This window comes from Schistocerca americana, chromosome 2 (assembly GCF_021461395.2).
Source record: "Schistocerca americana isolate TAMUIC-IGC-003095 chromosome 2, iqSchAmer2.1, whole genome shotgun sequence".
Classification (NCBI taxonomy): domain Eukaryota; kingdom Metazoa; phylum Arthropoda; class Insecta; order Orthoptera; family Acrididae; genus Schistocerca; species Schistocerca americana.
In genome coordinates, this window is record NC_060120.1 from 39,307,805 (window position 1) to 39,329,622 (window position 21,818).

General features: G+C 41.9%; 1 protein-coding gene across 1 annotated transcript in view; it reads left to right on the plus strand.

Annotated features, from left to right (window-relative positions):
- LOC124593766 (venom protease-like) overlaps positions 1–21,818 on the plus strand; it is a 175,324-nt gene that overhangs the window by 3,361 nt on the left and 150,145 nt on the right. Inside the window, exon 2 of the mRNA XM_047132115.1 lies at positions 7,932–8,124. Within this exon, the coding sequence (XP_046988071.1) occupies positions 7,932–8,124 (193 nt within the window). The remainder of the gene's footprint in view (positions 1–7,931; positions 8,125–21,818) is intronic.

Below are 21,818 nucleotides of genomic sequence, written 5' to 3' on the forward strand. Positions count from 1 at the left end.
CTGTACCAAACGTTGAGTTGGGAGGCCTGGGTAACCAAGAGAGCTTCCTCTAAGCGACCCATGAATAGGTTGGCATACAAGGGGGCCATCCTGGTACCCATGGTACCCATTCCTGATGTGCAGGCGGAGCTTCAAGGAATCCTCAGAACCTTAGGCCCCCTACAAAACCTTTCACCTGACTTCATCAACCTCCTGACCCAACCAACACCCCACACCCCTACCTTCTACCTTCTTCCTAAAATTCACAAACCCAATCATCCCAGCTGCCCCATTGTAGCTGGTTACCAAGCCCCCACAGAACGTATCTCTGCCTACGTAGATCAACACCTTCAACCCATTACATGCAGTCTCCCATCCTTTATCAAAGACACCAACCACTTTCTGGAACGCCTGGAATCCTTACCCAGTCTGTTACCCCCGGAAACCATCCATGTAACCATTGATGCCACTTTCTTATACACAAATATTCCACACGTCCAGGGCCTCGCTGCGATGGAGCACTTCCTTTCACACCAATCACCTGCCACCCTACCTAAAACCTCTTTCCTCATTACCTTAGCCAGCTTCAGTCTGACCCACAACTTCTTCACTTTTGAAGGCCAGACATACCAACAATTAAAGGGAACAGCCATGGGTACCAGGATGGCGCCCTCGTACGCTAACCTATTCATGGGTTGCTTAGAGGAAGCCTTCTTGGTTGCCCAGGACTGCCAACCCATAGTTTGGTACAGATTTATTGATGACATCTTCACGATCTGGACTCACAATGAAGAACTCCAGTATTTCCTCTCCAACCTCAACTCCTTTGGTTCCATCAGATTCACCTGGTCCTACTCCAAATCCCATGCCACTTTCCTTGACATTGACCTCCACCTGTCCAATGGCCAGCTTCACACGTCCGTCCACATCAAACCCACCAACAAGCAACAGTACCTCCATTATGACAGCTGTCACCCATTACAAATCAAACGTTGCCTTCCCTACAGCCTAGGTCTCCATGGCAAACGAATCTGCTCCAGTCCGGAATCCCTGAACCATTACACCAACAACCTGAAAACAGCTTTCGCATCCTGCAACTACCCTCCCGACCTGGTACAGAAGCAAATAGCCGGAGCCACTTCCTCATCCCTCAAACCCAGAACCTACCACAGAAGAACCACAAAAGTGCCCCACTTGTGACAGGATACTTTCCGGGACTGGATCAGACTCTGAATGTGGCTCTCCAGCAGGGATACGACTTCCTCAAATCCTGCCCTGAAATGAGATCCATCCTTCATGAAATCCTCCCCACTCCACCAAGAGTGTCTTTCCACTGTCCACCTAGCCTTCATAACCTCTTAGTTCATCCCTATGAAATCCCCAAACCACCTTCCCTACCCTCTGGCTCCTACCCTTGTAACCGCCCCCGGTGTAAAACCTGTCCCATGCACCCTCCTACCACCACCTACTCCAGTCCTGTAGCCCGGAAGGTGTACACGATCAAAGGCAGAGCAACGTGTGAAAGCACCCACATGATTTACCAACTGACCTGCCTACACTGTGATGAATACTATGTGGGAATGACCAGCAACAAACTGTCCATTCGCATGAATGGCCACAGGCAGACAGTGTTTGTTGGCAATGAAGATCACCCTGTGGCTAAACATGCCTTGGTGCACGGCCAGCACATCTTGGCACAGTGTTACACCATCCAGGTTATCTGGATACTTCCCACTAACACCAACCTGTCAGAACTCTGGAGATGGGAACTTGCTCTTCAGTATATCCTCTCTTCTTGTTATCCGCCAGGCCTCAACCTCCGCTAATTTCAAGTTGCCACCGCTCATACCTCACCTGTCTTTCAACAACATCTATGCCTCTTTACTTCGGCCTCGACTGACATCTCTGCCCAGACTCTTTGCCTTTACAAATGTCTTCTTGTGTCTGTGTATGTGCGGATGGATATGTGTGGGTGTGCGAGTGTATACCTGTCCTTTTTTCCCCCTAAGGTAAGTCTTTCCGCTCCCAGGATAGGAATGACTCCTTACCCTCTCCCTTAAAACCCTTATCCTTTCATCTTTCCTTCTCCTTCTCTCTTTTGTGATGAAGCAACCTTTGGTTGCGAAAGCTTGAATTTTGTGTGTATGTTTGTGTTTGTTTGTGTGTCTATCGACCTGCCAGCGCTTTTGTTTGGTAAGTCACATCGCCGTTGTTTTTAGATATATTTTTCCTACGTGGAATGTTTCCCTCTATTATATTCATACGTACATGATTAGTATTACAGAAAAAAGTTATCAGAATTATTTGTGTTGCCAAACCTCGCGAATCATGTCGTAATCTGTTCCCAAAATTAGTTGTGCTTACCATTACAGGTGTATACATATTGAAAGTTATATTGCTTGTGAAACAAAGAAATCCAAATTTCACCTGTGACCTGCACCAGTAGGATACAAGGCAAAAGTTCAGATACCATGTAAATAGCCACAGAACAGCTTTATATGAATAAAATGCACTTCATGCTGGGCTGAAGCTAGCCAATGCCCTACCAAAAAGTCTCACAACCCTTCCTACTAACAAATTAAAAGATCAGCTATAAAGAATTCTAATTGAAAACCCTTTTTATTCCCTAGACGAGTACTATATCTGTATGAAAAGTGCTTCATAAATATGTCAAACTCATAGTTTTAAGTAATCTACAACTAATATAATGTTGATAAAAACAATATTTGTAATATTGTGATTGTATACTACCAAATGTAAAATCCATCAAAGTGCAAAATTTATTAATACAAACAAATCTTTAGTTTGTAATTTATAAACTGACGTATTCAGAAGAATAATCTGTATGATGTCCTGAAACCGTATTATTTCTAGGGATTGTATTTGATTATTCGATGTTGAATAAATATTATTATTATTATTATTATTATTATTATTTTCTGCTGCTGTTAATATTGCCCTATACTTGTCTGATGTAAAATCTTTGTCTTCTTTCTGTTTCATTTCACCGACCTCGCTATATCTAGACTGAGCCACAGCATTTCCCCTTCCAGAATATTTAGCTTCCCTACCATGTGAAAACTTCTGGCGTCCTGACATTCCAAGCTCCAACTCTCAGATTGTTATCCTATTGTTGATTATTCCCCCTTTTTCACATGGTCAACTCCCTCTTGGCATTTCCCTCTCAGAGACCCAAATGGAGAACTAATCCAGAATCTTTCTCCACTTGAGAGAGCATAACAACAATTATTTTTCCAGGCCTCATGTCTTATGGACACATATTGTGTATCTTTAATGCAGTGGTTTCCATTGCTTTCTGCATCCTCATGCATTTGATCATTGCCGTTTCTTCTGCTTTTTAGGAGCAGTTTTCTACCCCAAGGTTTAAAGAGTCCCTGAACCTGTCTGCTTATGCGTCCTCTATGACAAGGCCTTTGGCAGAATGGGTGTGACTTCTCATTCTGGAAGACTTTGGTTGCCACTGCTGATGATTTTTATTCAAAATTTAAGCAATTATGGGGTCTTAAACTGGGACCAAGGAAGTTTTAATTGCTAGTCAAAGACATTACCCCTTGACCATAGGTCTGTTTTCAAATCAACAGCTCAGTACAAAGAATCAGTAGAGTCATTTACTTTAGTCCAAAAAGGTGTCCAGTTCCAATAACTTGCAGGTAGCCATAAGAAGTTTAACTACTAATTAAGTACAGTTTAAGCGATGTGTAAAGGATTTGTTGGTGGCTAACTGCTTCTGCTTCATTGATGAATTTCTTAGTAGATAAAACTGATGTGTGTATTTTACTAATAATATCAAATGAGGTTTGTATTACATCAGTTGGGAGGCATCTTGCAGTTCAGACAACAGTTGTAATAGAAGAAGCAAGAGTCCACGTATATTGTACAACATACAAATTTAGCTTGCTTTAATACAAGTATGCCAGCAGATGTGATAGCCATATGGTTTGTGGGTATTGTAACTGATACATTGAATATTGAAGTACACACAACATAAATTGACAGTGCAATGGGTACTCTGACTTGTTGCTGACAGAGACTTGTCTGATTCTATCAAAGTTTCACATTGTTGTTGTTGTTGTCTTCAGTCCAGAGACTGGTTTGATGCAGCTCTCCATGCTGCTCTATCCTGTGCAAGCTTCTTCATCTCCCAGTACTTACTGCAACCTACATCCTTCTGAATCTGCTTAGTGTATTCATCGCTTGGTCTCCCTCTACGATTTTTACCCTCCATGCTCCCCTCCAATGCTAAATTTGTGATCCCTTTATGCCTCAGAACATGTCCTACCAACCGGTCCCTTCTTCTTGTCAAGTTGTGCTACAAACTCCTCTTCTCCCCAATTCTGTTCAGTACCTCCTCATTAGTTATGTGATCTACCCATCTAATCTTCAGCATTCTTCTGTAGCACCACATTTCAAAAGCTTCTATTATCTTCTTGTCCAAACTATTTATCGTCCATGTTTCACTTCCATACATGGCTACAGTCGATACAAATACTTTCAGAAACGACTTCCTGACACTTAAATCTATACTCGATGTTAACAAATTTCTCTTCTTGAGAAACGCTTTCCTTGCCATTACCAGTCTCCATTTTATATCCTCTCTACTTCGATCAGCATCAGTTATTTTGCTCCCCAAATAGCAAAACTCCTTTACTACTTTAAGTGTCTCATTTCCTAATCTAATTCCCTCAGCATCACCCGACTTCTTCAGAAACGGTTTCCTTGCCATTGCCAGTCTCCATTTTATATCCTCTCTACTTCGACCAGCATCAGTTATTTTGCTCCCCAAATAGCAAAACTCCTTTACTACTTTAAGTGTCTCATTTCCTAATCTAATTCCCTCAGCATCACCCGACTTAATTCGACTACATTCTATTATCCTCGTTTTACTTTTGTTGATGTTCATCTTATATCCTCCTTTCAAGACACTGTCCATTCTATTCAACTGCTCTTCCAAGTCCTTTGCTGTTTCTGACAGAATTCCCATGTCATCGGCAAACCTCAAAATTTTAATTTCTTCTCCATGGACTTTAATACCTATTCCGAATTTTTCTTTTGTTTCCTTCACTGCCTGCTCAATATACAGATTAAATAACATCGAGGACAGGCTACAACCCTGTCTCACTCCCTTCCCAACCTCTGCTTCCCTTTCTTGCCCCTCGACTGCCATCTGGTTTCTGTACAAATTGTAAATAGCCTCTCGCTCCCTGTATTTTACCCCGGCCATCTTTAGAATATGAAAGAGAGTATTCCAGTCAACATTGCCGAAAGCTTTCTCTAAGTCTACAAATGCTAGAAACATAGGTTTGCCTGTCCTTATTCTATTTTCTGAGATAAGTCGTAGGGTCAGTGTTGCCTCACGTGTTCCAACATTTCTGTGGAATCCAAACTGATCTCCCCTGAGGTCGACTTCTACAAGTTTTTCCATTTGTCTGTAAAGAATTCGCGTTAGTATTTTGCAGCTGTGACTCATTAAACTGATCAGTAATTTTCACATCTGTCAACACCTGCTTTCTTTGGGATTGGAATTCTTATATTCTTCTTGAAGTCTGAGGGTATTTCACCTGTCTCATACATCTTGCTCACCAGATGGTAGAGTTTTGTCAGAACTGGCTCTCCCAAGGCCGCCAGTAGTTCCAATGGAATGTTGCCTACTCCCGGGGCCTTGTTTCGACTCAGGTCTTTCAGTGCTCTGTCAAACTCTTCACACAGTATCGTATCTCCCATTTCATTTTCATCTACATCCTCTTCCATTTCCATAATATTGTCCTCAAGTACATAGCCCTTGTATAGACCCTCTATATACTCCTTCCACCTTTCTGCTTTCCTTTCTTTGCTTAGAACTGGGTTTCCATCTGAGCTCTTGATATTCGTACAAGTGGTTCTCTTTTCTCCAAAGGTCTCTTTAATTTTCCTGTAGGCAGTATCTATCTTACTCCTAGCAAGATAAGCCTCTACATCCTTACATTTGTCCTCTAGCCATCCCTCCTTAGCCATTTTACACTTCCTGTCGATCTCATTTTTGAGAAATTTCTATTCCCTTTTGCCTGCTTCATTTACTGCGTATTTATATTTTCTCCTTTCATCAATTAATTTCAATATTTCTTCTATTACCCAAGGATTTCTACTAGCCCTCGTCTTTTTACCTACTTGATCCTCTGCTGCCTTCACTACTTCATCCCTCAGAGCTACCCATTCTTCTTCTACTGTATTTCTTTCCCCCATTCCTGTCAATTGTTCCCTTATGCTCTCCCTGAAACTCTGTACAACCTCTGGTTTAGTCAGTTTTTCCAGGACCCATCTCCTTCAATTCCCACCTTTTTGCAGTTTCTTCAGTTTTAATCTACAGTTCATAACCAATAGATTGTGGTCAGAGTCCACATCTCCCCCTGGAAATGTCTTACAATTTAAAACCTGGTTCCTAAATCTCTGTCTTACCATTATATAATCTATCTGATACCTTCTAGTATTTCCAGGATTCTTCCATGTATACAACCTTCTTTTATGATTCTTGAACCAGTGTTAGCTATGATTAAGTTATGCTCTGTGCAAAATTCTACCAGATGGCTTCCTCTTTCATTTCTCTCCCCCAATCCATATTCACCCACTATGTTTCCCTCTCTCCCTTTTCCTACTCTCGAATTCCAATCACCCATGACTATTAAATTTTGTCTCCCTTCATTACCTGAATAATTTCTTTTATCTCATTGTACATTTCATCAATTTCTTCATCATCTGCAGAGCTAGTTGGCATATAAACTTGTACTACTGTAGTAGGCATGGGCTTCGTGTCTATCTTGGCCAAAATAATGTGTTCACTATGCTGTTGGTAGTAGCTTACCTGCACTCCTAATTTTTAATTCATTATTAAACCTACTCCTGCATTACCCTTACTTTATTTTGTATTTATAACCCTGTATTCACCTGACCAAAAGTCTTGTTTCTCCTGCCACCGAACTTCACTAATTCCCACTATATCTAACTTCAACCTATCCATTTCCCTTTTCATATTTTCTAACCTACCTGCCTGATTAAGGGATCTGACATTCCACGCTCTGATCCGCAGAACACCAGTTTTCTTTCTCCTGATAACGACGTCCTCTTGAGTAGTCTCCTCCCGGAGATCCAAATGGGGGACTATTTTACCTCTGGAATATTTTACCCAAGAGGACACCATCTTCAATTAACCATACAGTAAAGCTGCATACCCTCGGGAAAAATTACAGCTGTAGTTTCCCCTTGCTTTCAGCCGTTTGCAGTACCAGCACAGCAAGGCCGTTTTGGTTAGTGATGCAAAGCCAGATCAGTCAATCATCCAGACTGTTGCCCGTGCAACTACTGAAAAGGCTGCTGCCCCTGTTCAGGAACCACACGATTGTCTGGCCTCTCAACAGATACCCCCCTCCGTTGTGGTTGCACCTACGGTACGGCCATCTGTATCGCTGAGGCACACAAGCCTCCCCACCAACGGCAAGGTCCATTGTTCATGGGGGTTGGCAGTTGAAAATATGTTTGAGGGCTTCAGAAATTATTATGAAACTTGTGGCATGCTGTAGTTACCAGTGATAGCTTATAGCCATTAGATTAGTGGTTTCTACCCTATGTTCATGTAGCTACTACAAAGGAATATCGTTTGATGATCTCCATTGATACTGGGTTCACAGCTGTATTGAACCATTTAAATGATTTAATGTTGCATGAAGCTGTCACAATCTTCTATATTTGTGATGCAATTACACAATTTTGATCTTAGCCCTGTATCAAATGTCTTCACCAAATATTTGTTGATGGCACATAGTCATAATCAAATCCATAGCATCAGCATCATTAGTAAAGGTGAATTGTACAGCAAATAGAGAAAAAGGACAACTGCAGGTGGCTTTAGATCATTTAAAGGAGCGTTGTTACTTCAGTTACACCTATTTTTATTGTTACAGAATATGAACCATGCCAGCTAAAGAATGGAGGCTCTGGAAAGTGCATGCATATCAGTTTATGTCCATCAGCTATCCACAAGGTGTACAAAGGTATCGAGCTGGACATATGTGGCTTCCAAGGCAGTGTAGCCATTGTGTGTTGTGAAGATCCTACTGCCTCCAATCAACTAATCACAGAAGATCAACCACCTAGGTAAAAAATCTTACCTCACACTCTTTTTACATGTTGCACTCCACTGTTGTCAAAACTGTAGATACTAGTAAATACTAGTATAACTGAGTGACAGCTGACAGCTTTAAGTACATCATGTGCTACATTCTTGCTGGATGCGATGTCAAATAATATCTTGCATTAAAATTATGTCATGGCTGCGTGTAGGTACAATTGTACTGAATGTGCCTCAGCTGTGCTGACTAAGGGATAGTTGTAAGGAGTAAAGCGTGATTGACACACAAGTGCCATACCTCAAAAAGGCATCTTGTAGAATCAGGTGTACTGCTGGTGGTCTGCGACTTCCTAACACGATATTTTGATGTTGTAACTCGGCGTCTTCATCAGGTGTTCCCTGAGACTGGTTAACGAGCTGACCTTGTCCCATATTTATGCCTGGGTGGTGTCTGGCGCTCCCTATTCTGTCAGCGCCCACTGTCTCCATTTCTGGCAGTGGTATCAGTCACTAGATGCTCCTTCTTTGGTCCGTGCCCATTGCGGCACCGTTCTGAGGTATTGGACAACACAAGGCGTTCCCTATTGGGTCCGCACCCGATAGGCGCGATCCTAGCACTATCATGGCTCTGTTGAAGTTCCTTATGTTGTCCGCAACCACGGCGAGGTTCTATCATGGCTGATCCATTCTCCAGGCCTTCTGAACCCAGTATGCGCCTGTGAGGTGCACTTCCTGTGGCATTCAGCTGCTGTTGGTGCTGCATATTATAATGGCCATCCTCCAAGGAGCTTGCTGCCACCTGGTATCGTGTATACCACTCTGTTCCATTACTTAAGCCCTTGGACATCTGTAGTTCATTCCTGGAGGAGGGAACATGATAGAGAGAACTGCTTCAGGAGCACATTGTATGATATATCATATTTGATTCATTTTAGTGAATCATTCCGATCACCTGAAAGCAGTTATAAATAATATATAGTTTTATTCAAGTATTTATCATTCATTACTCTGCATCATATGTAAGAAATTTGCTGTACCCAGTGGTCATTCTTCAATACTGAAATACATAGTGCCATAGTCTTCATTCACAGTAATTCCATTTTAATACTTACCTTACACCGTGTCACTTTCAGAGAATGTTTTCATTAACAGTTTTTCTAAACAGTTTGTAGTTAAAGGATGACTGCACCATACCTGGTTGTCAGTCCATAACCCACAAGAAAAAAGTACATCACTTGTATTGTTATTCAGGATTATTAAAAAAGACTTTTCTCATGAAAGGTGAAACGAAGAGTCCTTTGTTGATACTGTGGCAGAAACAATGACACACTGAAACAATTGATCACTAGACTCAGTGGTGACTTCTTTACAGTGACAGCAAACTTTTCATCTATTTATAATCAGCGAAATACAGATATATTAGATTTTGTCAAACAGGCACAGATTACACAACCGAGAACTATTTTTTCAAAAGAGATAGCCCAAAAAACTCCAAAACCTTACACTAATTAGTCATAAGTCTCCAAGATCTAGTCATGTTCTCTAGTAAAGTATTAAAATCTTGTGCTAACTATACAGCACTGTCCTTCAGACATCTTTATTATAATTTCATGATTCAAGGCCTATTTCCAGTAGACAGAATCATGAAGACTTAACATCAAAATATAAAAATGGAAATAATCAAATCACCATTAATAACAGATCAGTTTCATTATTTTCAATCTCACAAAAATAAGTTACTTAAACTAGAATAATTGTAAAACAGACTCCATTGTATATCTATCGCCAGTGATAGATAAAAGATTTGCTTGCATACACTTCTGTTGTACTGTTACAAATGGCTGAATGGTCACAATTAATATTTATTTAAGATGATGTGCCATGGTCTGGAGTAGTTTTGTGTCTAGTGAAGCAGGCGATACAACTCATCAGCTTTGACCAATGGTGTCATACATTAGTCATAGGTAATAATGTTGTCACTTTCAGCCATAGATAAAAAAAACAGTTCTTTGTTCCAGATAAGCTCTATCATTGTACATTAAAATAACTGAATGTGATTTTAAAGATCACTACATATTGCTCAAAATATTCTTCATGTGCATTTATTTAAATAATTGTTTGCTATTCATTTGGTACTTAATTTCATTCTTAGTGATAATGTGGTAATTTGGACTATTAGTTTCTTATTTTAGGACAATTTTTAGTATCTTATTTTCGTTTGTAGATATGGATTTATCTGTTCCAATGAACCTGGATGATTTGAGAGAGGCTATGGGTGTAGACACGTTGGCCATGATTTGTTTTTTTACAGATGTGTGGTCTCATTGCCGAGTATGTTTGATGTCGTGAGTGCGGCGAACTTATGCGCCTCACAAGTTTGTCTCATCGCTGTACTCACAACTTATTTGTATGGCGCTGCAGCAAACATTGGTTGTGGTGGTCCATTAGATGAGGGACGTGGTTCAAAAAATCTGCTGTGGTCGAAATTGACGAGTCACTTTTTGGCAAAAGGAAGTACAACAGGGGGGAACCTCCAGTGGGATTATGGGTTTGGGGGGCTGCAGTTTTAGGTCAAGAGTGTGACGAGGTAGTGTTTAAAGTAGTACCCAATCAAAGGAAGGAAGTTTTGATCAGCTTAATTGAAGATCACGTTGCAGAGGGTTCCATTGTAAGTTCAGATGGTTTTTCTTCATATAGGGGTTTAGGGGAAAGGGCTTATCAGCATCTTATAGTTAATCACAATATTGAGTTCAGATCATTATCCACAGGGACTTGCACAAACAGCATAGAGGGTTATTGGTCAGCTGTGAAATCTCTTGTAGGGAAGGGGAAATGCCGGATTTCCACACTTCAAAGTCACTTAGACGAATATATTCCCTAAACATATTGCTAACTTAAATGTTTTGTTAAATGTGTTGGGCAAATGTACTGTCCAAAAATGTTAGATAATTTGAGCTTCAGTTCTTTTAAGAAGTTCCCATGTGGTAAGTTCAGTTTTCCATTTTTTTTCTTTTACTGCATTTGACTATTTTGATGTATTTCATTGCTGTATTACACCATTACATATGTTTTCATGTTCTCCAGTACGTAATAGAAATTTCGCAGCTGCTGTTCTTCTTTCGTTTCCCAGTACTAGTATCAGTACAGATCTTTTCGAATCTGTATTAGCAATATTGAAGGCGAAAAAAAAAATATATATATATATATATACAGGGAAACATTCCACGTGGGAAAAATATATCTAAAAACAAAGATGATGTGACTCACCGAACGAAAGTGCTGGCAGGTCGATAGACTCACAAACCAACACAAACACACACACAACATTCAAGCTTTCGCAACAAACTGTTGCCTCATCAGGAAAGAGGTAAGGAGAGGGAAAGACGAAAGGATGTTGGTTTTAAGGGAGAGGGTAAGGAGTCATTCCAATCCCGGGAGCGGAGAGACTTACCTAAGGGGGAAAAAAGGACAGGTATACACTCGCACGCACACACATATCCATCCACACATATATAGACACAAGCAGACATCTCACAAGCAGACATATTTAAAGACAAAGAGTTTGGGCAGAGATGTCAGTCGAGGCGGAAGTAAAGAGGCAAAGATGATGTTGAATGACAGGTGAGGTATGAGCGGCGGCAACTTGAAATTAGCGGAGATTGATGCCTGGTGGGTAACGGGAAGAGAGGATATATTGAAGAGCAAGTTCCCATCTCCGGAGTTCGGATAGGTTGGTGTTGGTGGGCAGTATCCAGATAACCCGGACGGTGTAACACTGTGCGAAGATGTGCTGGCCGTGCACCAAGGCATGTTTAGCCACAGGGTGATCCTCATTACCAACAAACACTGTCTGCCTGTGTCCATTCATGCGAATGGACAGTTTGTTGCTGGTCATTCCCACATAGTATTCATCACAGTGTAGGCAGGTCAGTTGGTAAATCACGTGGGTACTTTCACATGTGGCTCTGCCTTTGATTGTGTACACCTTCCGGGTTACAGGACTGGTGTAGGTGGTGGTGGGAGGGTGCATGGGACAGGTTTTACACCGGTTGCGGTTACAAGGATAGGAGCCAGAGGGTAGGGAAGGTGGTTTGGGGATTTCATAGGGATGAACTAACAGGTTATGAAGGCTAGGTGGACAGCGGAAAGACACTCTTGGTAGAGTGGGGAGGATTTCATGAAGGATGGGTCTCATTTCAGGGCAGGATTTGAGGAAGTCGTATCCCTGCTGGAGAGCCACATTCAGAGTCTGATCCAGTTCCTGAAAGTATCCTGTCACAAGTGGGGCACTTTTGTGGTTCTTCTGTGGTAGGTTCTGGGTTTGAGGGATGAGGAAGTGGCTCTGGCTATTTGCTTCTGTACCAGGTCGGGAGGGTAGTTGCGGGATGCGAAAGCTGTTTTCAGGTTGTTGGTGTAACGGTTCAAGGATTCCGGACTGGAGCAGATTCGTTTGCCACGGAGACCTAGGCTGTAGGGAAGGGACCGTTTGATGTGGAATGGGTGGCAGCTGTCATAATGGAGGTACTGTTGCTTGTTGGTGGGTTTGATGTGGACGGACGTGTGAAGCTGGCCATTGGACAGGTGAAGGTCAACGTCAAGGAAAGTGGCATGGGATTTGGAGTAGGACCAGGTGAATCTGATGGAACCAAAGGAGTTGAGGTTGGAGAGGAAATTCTGGAGTTCTTCTTCACTGTGAGTCCAGATCATGAAGATGTCATCAATAAATCTGTTCCAAACTTTGGGTTGGCAGGCCTCGGTAACCAAGAAGGCTTCCTCTAAGCGACCCATGAATAGGTTGGCGTACGAGGGGCCATCCTGGTACCCATGGCTGTTCCCTTTAATTGTTGGTATGTCTGGCCTTCAAAAGTGAAGAAGTTGTGTGTCAGGATGAAGCTGACTAAGGTGATGAGGAAAGAGGTTTTAGGTAGGGTGGCAGGTGATCGGCGTGAAAGGAAATGCTCCATCGCAGCGAGGCCCTGGACGTGTGGAATATTTGTGTATAAGGAAGTGGCATCAATGGTTACAAGGATGGTTTCCGGGGGTAATAGACTGGGTAAGGATTCCAAGCGTTCGAGAAAGTGGTTGGTGTCTTTGATGAAGGATGGGAGACTGCATGTAATGGGTTGAAGGTGTTGATCTACGTAGGCAGAGAGACGTTCTGTGGGGGCTTGGTAACCAGCTACAGTGGGGCGGCCGGGATGATTGGGTTTGTGGATTTTAGGAAGAAGGTAGAAGATAGGGGTGCGGGGTGTCGGTGGGTTCAGGAGGTTGATGGAATCAGGTGAAAGGTTTTGCAGGGGGCCTAAGTTTCTGAGGATTGCTTGAAGCTCCGCCTGGACATCGGGAATGGGGTTACCTTGGCAAACTTTGTATGTGGTGTTGTCTGAAAGCTGACGCAGTCCCTCAGCCACATACTCCTGACGATCAAGTACCATGGTCGTGGAACCCTTGTCCGCCAGAAGAATGACGATGGATCGGCGAGCCTTCAGATCACGGATAGCCTGGGCTTCAGCAGTGGTGATGTTGGGAGTAGAATTAAGGTTTTTTAAGAAGGATTGAGATTCAAGGCTGGAAGTCAGAAATTCCTGGAAGGTTTGGAGAGGGTGATTTTGAGGAAGAGGAGGTGGGTCCTGCTGCGATGGAGGACGGAACTGTTACAGGCAGGGTTCAATTTGGATGGTGTCTTGGGGAGTTGGATCATTAGGAGTAGGATTAGGATCATTTTTCTTCGTGGCAAAGTGATATTTCCAGCAGAGAGTGCGAGTGTAGGACAGTAAATCTTTGACGAGGGCTGTTTGGTTGAATCTGGGAGTGGGGCTGAAGGTGAGGCCTTTGGATAGGACAGAGGTTTCGGATTGGGAGAGAGGTTTGGAGGAAAGGTTAACTACTGAATTAGGGTGTTGTGGTTCCAGATTGTGTTGATTGGAATTTTGAGGTTTTGGAGGGAGTGGAGCTGGAAGTGGGAGATTGAGTAGATGGGAGAGACTGGGTTTGTGTGCAATGAGAGGAGGTTGAGGTTTGCTGGAAAGGTTGTGAAGGGTGAGTGAGTTGCCTTTCCGGAGGTGGGAAACCAGGAGATTGGATAGTTTTTTGAGGTGGAGGGTGGCATGCTGTTCTAATTTACGGTTGGCCTGTAGGAGGATGCTCTGAACAGCTGGTGTGGATGTGGGAGAGGAAAGATTAAGGACTTTTATTAAGGATAGGAGTTGATGGGTGTGTTCATTGGCTGAGTTGATGTGTAGGTGAAGGATTAGGTGGGTGAGGGCAATGGATTGTTCATTTTGGAACTGGTATAGGGACTGATGGAAAGAAGGGTTGCAGCCAGAGATGGGAACCTTAAGTGTGAGGCCTTTGGGGGTAATGCCAAATGTCAGACAAGCCTGAGAAAATAGAATATGGGAGCGTAATCTGGCTAGGGCGAAGGCATGTTTGCGAAGGGAATGTAAATAAAACTTAATGGGGTCGTTGTGGGTGTGTTGTGAGGGCGACATGGTATTAGAAGGTAGAAAGTGTAACATGAATGAAATGAAAATGAAAATAAAAATATATGGGGAGAGATAAAGGTGAACTGGAAAGTAACTGGAGATCTGCTGTGAAAAAAGGCGAGAAGGTGTTGGTTACAGCTGGGCCTTGTTGGACTTGGTTGGTAGACAACGATGTGCACAAAGGTTAGGTGGTTGTGTTGCCGCCAAAACACGTTAAAGGACGGAGAAATTCGGGAAAATTTCGAAAAAACTGGGTGTAATATATTAAAAGGAGTAGTTTTATAGTGGCAGATTATGAAAATGAGGCTAATAATTGTCTGACGACGAAATAATGCCGTTAAAACCTGTCGGAAGCGGATAAAAATTATCAGTAATGTGCGAAAAACAGAAATCAATATAAAGCGAAAGTTATTAGAACTAGCCGAAATGGTTGTTTAAAAGGTGAAAGGAACTGCTTGTGAACTAGAAATGGTGGATTTTATAGCGGCGGTAGTTTTGTCCTACTACAAATCCCATGCCACTTTCCTTGACGTTGACCTCCACCTGTCCAATGGCCAGCTTCACACGTCCGTCCACATCAAACCCACCAACAAGCAACAGTACCTCCATTATGACAGCTGCCACCCATTACAAATCAAACGTTGCCTTCCCTACAGCCTAGGTCTCCGTGGCAAACGAATCTGCTCCAGACCGGAATCCCTGAACCATTACACCAACAACCTGAAAACAGCTTTCGCATCCCGCAACTACCCTCCCGACCTGGTACAGAAGCAAATAGCCGAAGCCACTTCCTCATCCCTCAAACCCAGAACCTACCACAGAAGAACCACAAAAGTGCCCCACTTGTGACAGGATACTTTCCGGGCCTGGATCAGACTCTGAATGTGCCTCTCCAGCAGGGATACGACTTCCTCAAATCTTGCCCTGAAATGAGATCCATCCTTCATGAAATCCTTCCCACTCCACCAAGAGTGTCTTTCCGCTGTCCATCTAACCTTCGTAACCTGTTAGTTCATCCCTATGAAATGCCCAAACCACCTTCCCTACTCTCTGGCTCCTATCCTTGAAACCGCCCCCGGTGTAAAACCTATCCCATGCACCCTCCCACCACCACCTACTCCAGTCCTGTAACTCGGGAGGTGTACGCAATCAAAAGCAGAGCCACATGTGAAAGCACCCACGTGATTTACCACCTGACCTGCCTACACTGTGATGCATTCTATGTGGGAATGACCAGCAACAAACTGTCCATTCGCATGAATAGACACAGGCAAACAGTGCTTGTTGGTAATGAGGATCACCCTGTGGCTAAACATGCCGTGGTGCACGGCCAGCACATCTTGGCACAGTGTTACACCGTCCGGGTTATCTGGATACTTCCCACCAACACCAACCTATCTGAACTCCGGAGATGGGAACTTGCTCTTCAATATATCCTCTCTTCCCGTTACCCACCAGGCATCAATCTCTGCTAATTTCAAGTTGCCGCCACTCATACCTCACCTGTCATTCAACATCATCTTTGCCTCTGCACTTCCGCCTTGACTGACATCTCTGCCCAAACTCTTTGTCTTTAAATATGTCTGCTTGTGTCTGTTTATGTGTGGATGGATGTGTGTGTGTGTGTGTGTGTGTGTGTGTGCGCGAGTGTATACCCGTCCTTTTTTCCCCCTTAGGTAAGTCTTTCCGCTCCCGGGATAGGAATGACTCCTTACCCTCTCCCTTAAAACCCAAATCCTTTCGTCTTTCCCTCTCCTTCCCTCTTTCCTGATGAGGTAACAGTTTGTTGCGAAAGCTTGAATTTTGTGTGTGTGTTTGTGTTTGTTTGTGTGTCTATCGACCTGCCAGCACTTTCGTTCGGTAAGTCACATCATCTTTGTTTTTAGATATATTTTTCCCATGTGGAATGTTTCCCTCTATTTTTTATATATATATATATATATATATATATATATATATATATATATATATATATAGAGGGAAACATTCCACGTGGGAAAAATATATCTAAAAACAAAGATGCGCGACCCACCGAACGAAAGCGCCGGGAGATCGATAGACACACAAACAAACACAAACACACACACAGAATTCAAGCCCCCGCAACAAACCGTCGCCTCATCAGGAAAGAGGGAAGGAGAGGGAAAGACGAAAGGATGTTGGCGCCAAGGGAGAGAGCAAGGAGCCACCCCAATCCCGGGAGCGGAAAGACCCACCTTAGAGGGAAAAAAGGACAGGCATACACTCGCACACACACACACATCCATCCACACATATACAGACACAAGCAGACATATTTAGAGACAAAGAGTTTGGGCAGAGATGTCAGTCGAAGCAGAAGTGAAGAGGCAAAGATGATGTTGAATGACAGGTGAGGTATGAGTGGCGGCAACTTGAAATCAGCGGAGATTGCGGCCTGGTGGGTAACAGGAAGAGAGGATATATTGAAGAGCAAGTTCCCATCGCCGGAGTTCGGATAGGTTGGTGTTGGTGGAAAGTATCCAGATAACCTGGACGGTGTAACACTGTGCCAAGATGTGCTGGCCGTGCACCAAGGCATGTTTAGGCACAGGGTGATCCTCATTACCAACAAACACTGTCTGCCTGTGTCCATTCATGCAAATGGACAGCTTGTTGCTGGTCATTCCCACATAGACTGCATCACAGTGTAGCCAGGTCAGTTGGTAAATCACGTGGGTACTTTCACATGTGGCTCTGCCTTTGATCGTATACACCTTCCAGGTTACAGGACTGGAGTAGGTGGTGGTGGGAGGGTGCATGGGACAGGTTTTACACCGGGGGCGGTTACAAGGATAGGAGCCAGAGGGTAGGGAAGGTGGTTTGGGGATTTCATAGGGATGAACTAACAGGTTACGAAAGTTAGGTGGACGGCGGAAAGACACTCTTGGTGGAGTGGGGAGGATTTCATGAAGGATGGGTCTCATTTCAGGGCAGGATTTGAGGAAGTCGTATCCCTGCTGGAGAGCCACATTCAGAGTCTGATCCAGTCCCGGAATGTATCCTGTCACAAGTGGGTCACTTTTGTGGTTCCTCTGTGGGACGTTCTGGGTTTGAGAGGATGAGGAAGTGGCTCTGGTTATTTGCTTCTGTACCATGTTGGGAGGGTAGTTGCGGGATGCGAAAGCTGTTGTCAGGTTGTTGGTGTAATATATATAAAGGGAAACATTCCACGTAGGAGAAATATATCTAAAAACAAAGATGATGTGACTTACCAAATGAAAGTGCTGGCAGGTCGACAGACAAACAAATGAACACAAACATACACACAAAATTCAAGCTTTCGCAACAAACTGTTGCCTCATCAGGAAAGAGGGAAGGAGAGGGAAAGACGAAAGGATGTGGGTTTTAAGGGAGAGGGTAAGGAGTCATTCCAATCCCGGGAGCGGAAAGACTTACCTTAGGGTGTCCTTTTTTCCCCCTAAGGTAAGTCTTTCCGCTCCCGGGATTGGAATGACTCCTTACCCTCACCCTTAAAACCCACATCCTTTCGTCTTTCCCTCTCCTCCCCTCTTTCCTGATGAGGCAACAGTTTGTTGCGAAAGCTTGAATTTTGTGTGTATGTTTGTAAAAACAAAGATTCGATGACTCACCAAACGGGAAAGTGCTGGTAGATAGACGCAATAAAAAAACACACACAAAATTTCAAGGTTTCGTAACCAACTGTTGCTTCGTCAGGAAAGAGGGAAGGAGAGGGTAAGACGAAAGGATGTGGGTTTTAAGGGAGAGGGTAAGGAGTCATTTCAATCCCGGGAGCGGAAAGACTTACCTTAGGGGGAAAAAAGGACAGGTATACACTCTCACACACACACATATTCATATGTGTGGATACTATTAGCATCGAAAGTGGAATAAAAAGGGAAAGAAAAGTACCCCATAGTGAAGTACGGGATACAAATTGTATTTGTGTCATCTTAATGCCTCTTCGCGTTGTTCAACTGAGGTACAGGTTGCAAATGTAACATACATCCATTTCCACATTTTTGTTAGCAGTATATATATATATATATATATATATATATATATATAGGTCAGTGGAAGTATGGGATACAAATATTATGTATGTAGTTCCTTCTGCCATCGGTAGTATTACTATCTACGTAAGAACAGACTATTAGTGACAGCAGAGGCAAAAGAAACAACACATGTAAAACTTGTATCCTGACCTTCAGTTGATCTATATAGTTCAACTGAATAACAGGATATTACTACTAATGAAAATGAAGAAATAGACATACGGTAAACTTGTATCCCCTAGTGCAGTTAACCAATACAATTCGAATGAGGTTCATGATACAACCCATATATATGTAACATGAGGTATTCTGTGCTACCAGTATTTCCATCCATTTTTTCCCCCTGCATTTTCAACAGAAATAATACAATACAAACATGTGATATCCTTAACGTGAAAATACTACTTGCCTTGATATATGTCAACCATATTTTTCATCTCTTGTATTCCTTTGTTTCTGAACAGTCTTGTCAGCTCTTTCATCTGTGTAATAAATGCTCTCTGGCCAATTCTGATGTCATTGGTCAAAGCCGATGGGTTGTATCCTCTGCTTCACTAGATCCGTAGTTTTGTATATCATTCTGGTGTTCTTTCCTAAAACAATCATACAACATATAACAGGTAAGTAATGAGTCAAACAACTCTCTTTCTCACTACAAGTGGGTCTTGTAATCTTACCCTTCCACACATCTCAATTAAAATTCTCTCTCTCTGCATAAGTTTAGAAATCTTTGGAGGCATAAGATATACAAAAGAAAAACTTTTTTTACCTATCTTCATTTTCTCTTGTTGTTGTTGTTAGCTGCAGTTCTCACATCTAGGGGTACATTACTGAAATTTTGACTTAGTGGGTTCCAGATGACTAAATAACTGATGAAGATATGCATGTATTGTATTGAATTTTATTCTTTGTCACATTTTTTAATATCACACCGTTTTTACAATTAACACTGCTATCTCACCGCAGATCTCATTGTTAGTATTTATCATAAAAACATGTCTGTTTCCATCAGAGGCATGCCCACTAATCCTACCTATATTCTGCAGCACTCACAATATTTGAAAGAGATTACAAAGCGAAAGAGTTTACAAACATTCTTGACAAAAGAAGAATCGTCACCAAGATATAACATTATTTTATAAATGAATCCAGAAATAAATTTAATAATTAGTGTTAGATTATGCAATTAATAATATGAACTTGAAGTATGCCTGATATTTCTTAATTTCAAATATTTCTAAAAGAAGAGTAATTTTAACTGTATATACGGAGTACTAACAAATTAATTTCTTTTTACATATTTTAACCTGAAACATAACACATCGTATACAAATTCATATGAAGTTCTTCTATTGAAGCATCTGAGATAATTTTAATTTACACAACATTCAGAAATATTTCTGTGGCATCACCTATTTCTGTAAAGAGAAGATTATGTTAGAAAACCAGGTCCATTACATTCTCTCATTCACAGTTTCTAAGTGTGGCGCCTTATCCAATGTATACCCCTCTTCTGCCAATGAAGAAACTGTTAGTTCTCAAAGCTAAATAGTTTGTCCCTTTTGCTTTCACATGTGTCTATTGGTGGAACTATACTTTTGGTCATTTTTTGAAGTTGACTATTAACAGCCATCAGGTAATGTATAAATTGCATGTTTGGCTATCAGCTGCCTTTTTATTTAAAGCCCAAATATCAACCAGTTTCAGTCACAGATCATCCTCACAGATTAGGATTGAAACAGTGTAAGCCACGTCATCACATCTGTCATGACCATGTCTCATATGTAGACCATATCATGAATTCCAGTATAACACACAGCACTTTCAAAGGCAGATTAGTATGTTTGGTTATAACAGTCCACCCACTGCTACAACATTACATCAATACATCATTACAGCATTACGTGATTATAGGAATATTTCATTAATACTAAGTAATACGTAGAGATTTTGAAGACAACATTGTCCAAGTTTATAACCAGGATCTTAAACAGTAACTTACAGTCCATGCAAGTGATCACACAAGTTGTTTATTCTGACCACTGGAGGCCATATTGGGGCAGTCAGTCTTTGCTACTACTGTCCAGCAAAAGTGAAGCACAAAGATCAACTTCCAAGCTACCAGATTTCTGCTATCCATCAGAATTCCACCCTCTGCCACAGTACCTGTGTTGCTGTTCATCAGTGCATAAATTATAGTAGGCGACACATGATCTCGCCATAAAAAGTAGTTCATTCAGCAAATGAAGTGCAAGCAAAGTGTTTGAACTGCAAATCCTTTGTGGGCCACATTATTTGTAGTATATTGGCTCCACATACCAAATTTTCAGCCACATTTGATGGAGGTGCTGGTACCAAGAGAACATTTGCGTACGTAAATATGGCTACGCTTCAGCTTCATTGCAGGAAACTAAGGAAAATATTGACAAAATACGCCACAGGAATAAAACAAAAATCACAATTAACATAAAATATGGTGGCGTAGTGCCACAAGATCAGATGACCAAGATACAGTTCTTCAAAACATGCAGTGAGAATAATAATAAGTGTACAAATAGAACTGTTGTTCTGTGAGGAACAGCAATATGGTCTTCCTTGTAACAAGCTATAAATAGATCAGCAGCAGTTATGTAGTGCAAATAAGGAAGCTGCAACCCTTCTCAGAGTCAAAGTTAGTTTTACTGTGTTAAATTTAGCTCAGGTAAACATAAATAGTTGATAGCAGTCAGTAATTCAGTTCCTAATGGCTGCTTCACTACATTTGTTTATACCTTTGTTTGTGCCAAATCCTGGTATAGTCTCTTTGATTATTTGATTGTCAGATCATAATGAAGGAGTGAATGAGTGAATGAATAGTGCAGTTCCCATAACAATAATGCATATAATCCATAGAAATATTTGAAATCAAGGAAAATAACACAGTACTTGGAAATCAGTGATAGAATACAAACAATGGAATGAGGAAAGACAATTACTCATATGATTTACATTTTCTGTGTTTACCTAAATCACTAGACAAGATAAATAATATGCTGTGCAGTGAGTGGATGTCTTCTCTCATACTGCTATTAAAATTGGATAATACAATACATAAGCAATCTGGTTACAGTACAACATAGTGAACATTTGAATGGAATCTTTAAAATAGGACACACACAATACTGGCATGGTATGCACTCTGCTATCCTTCAGGGAAAATAA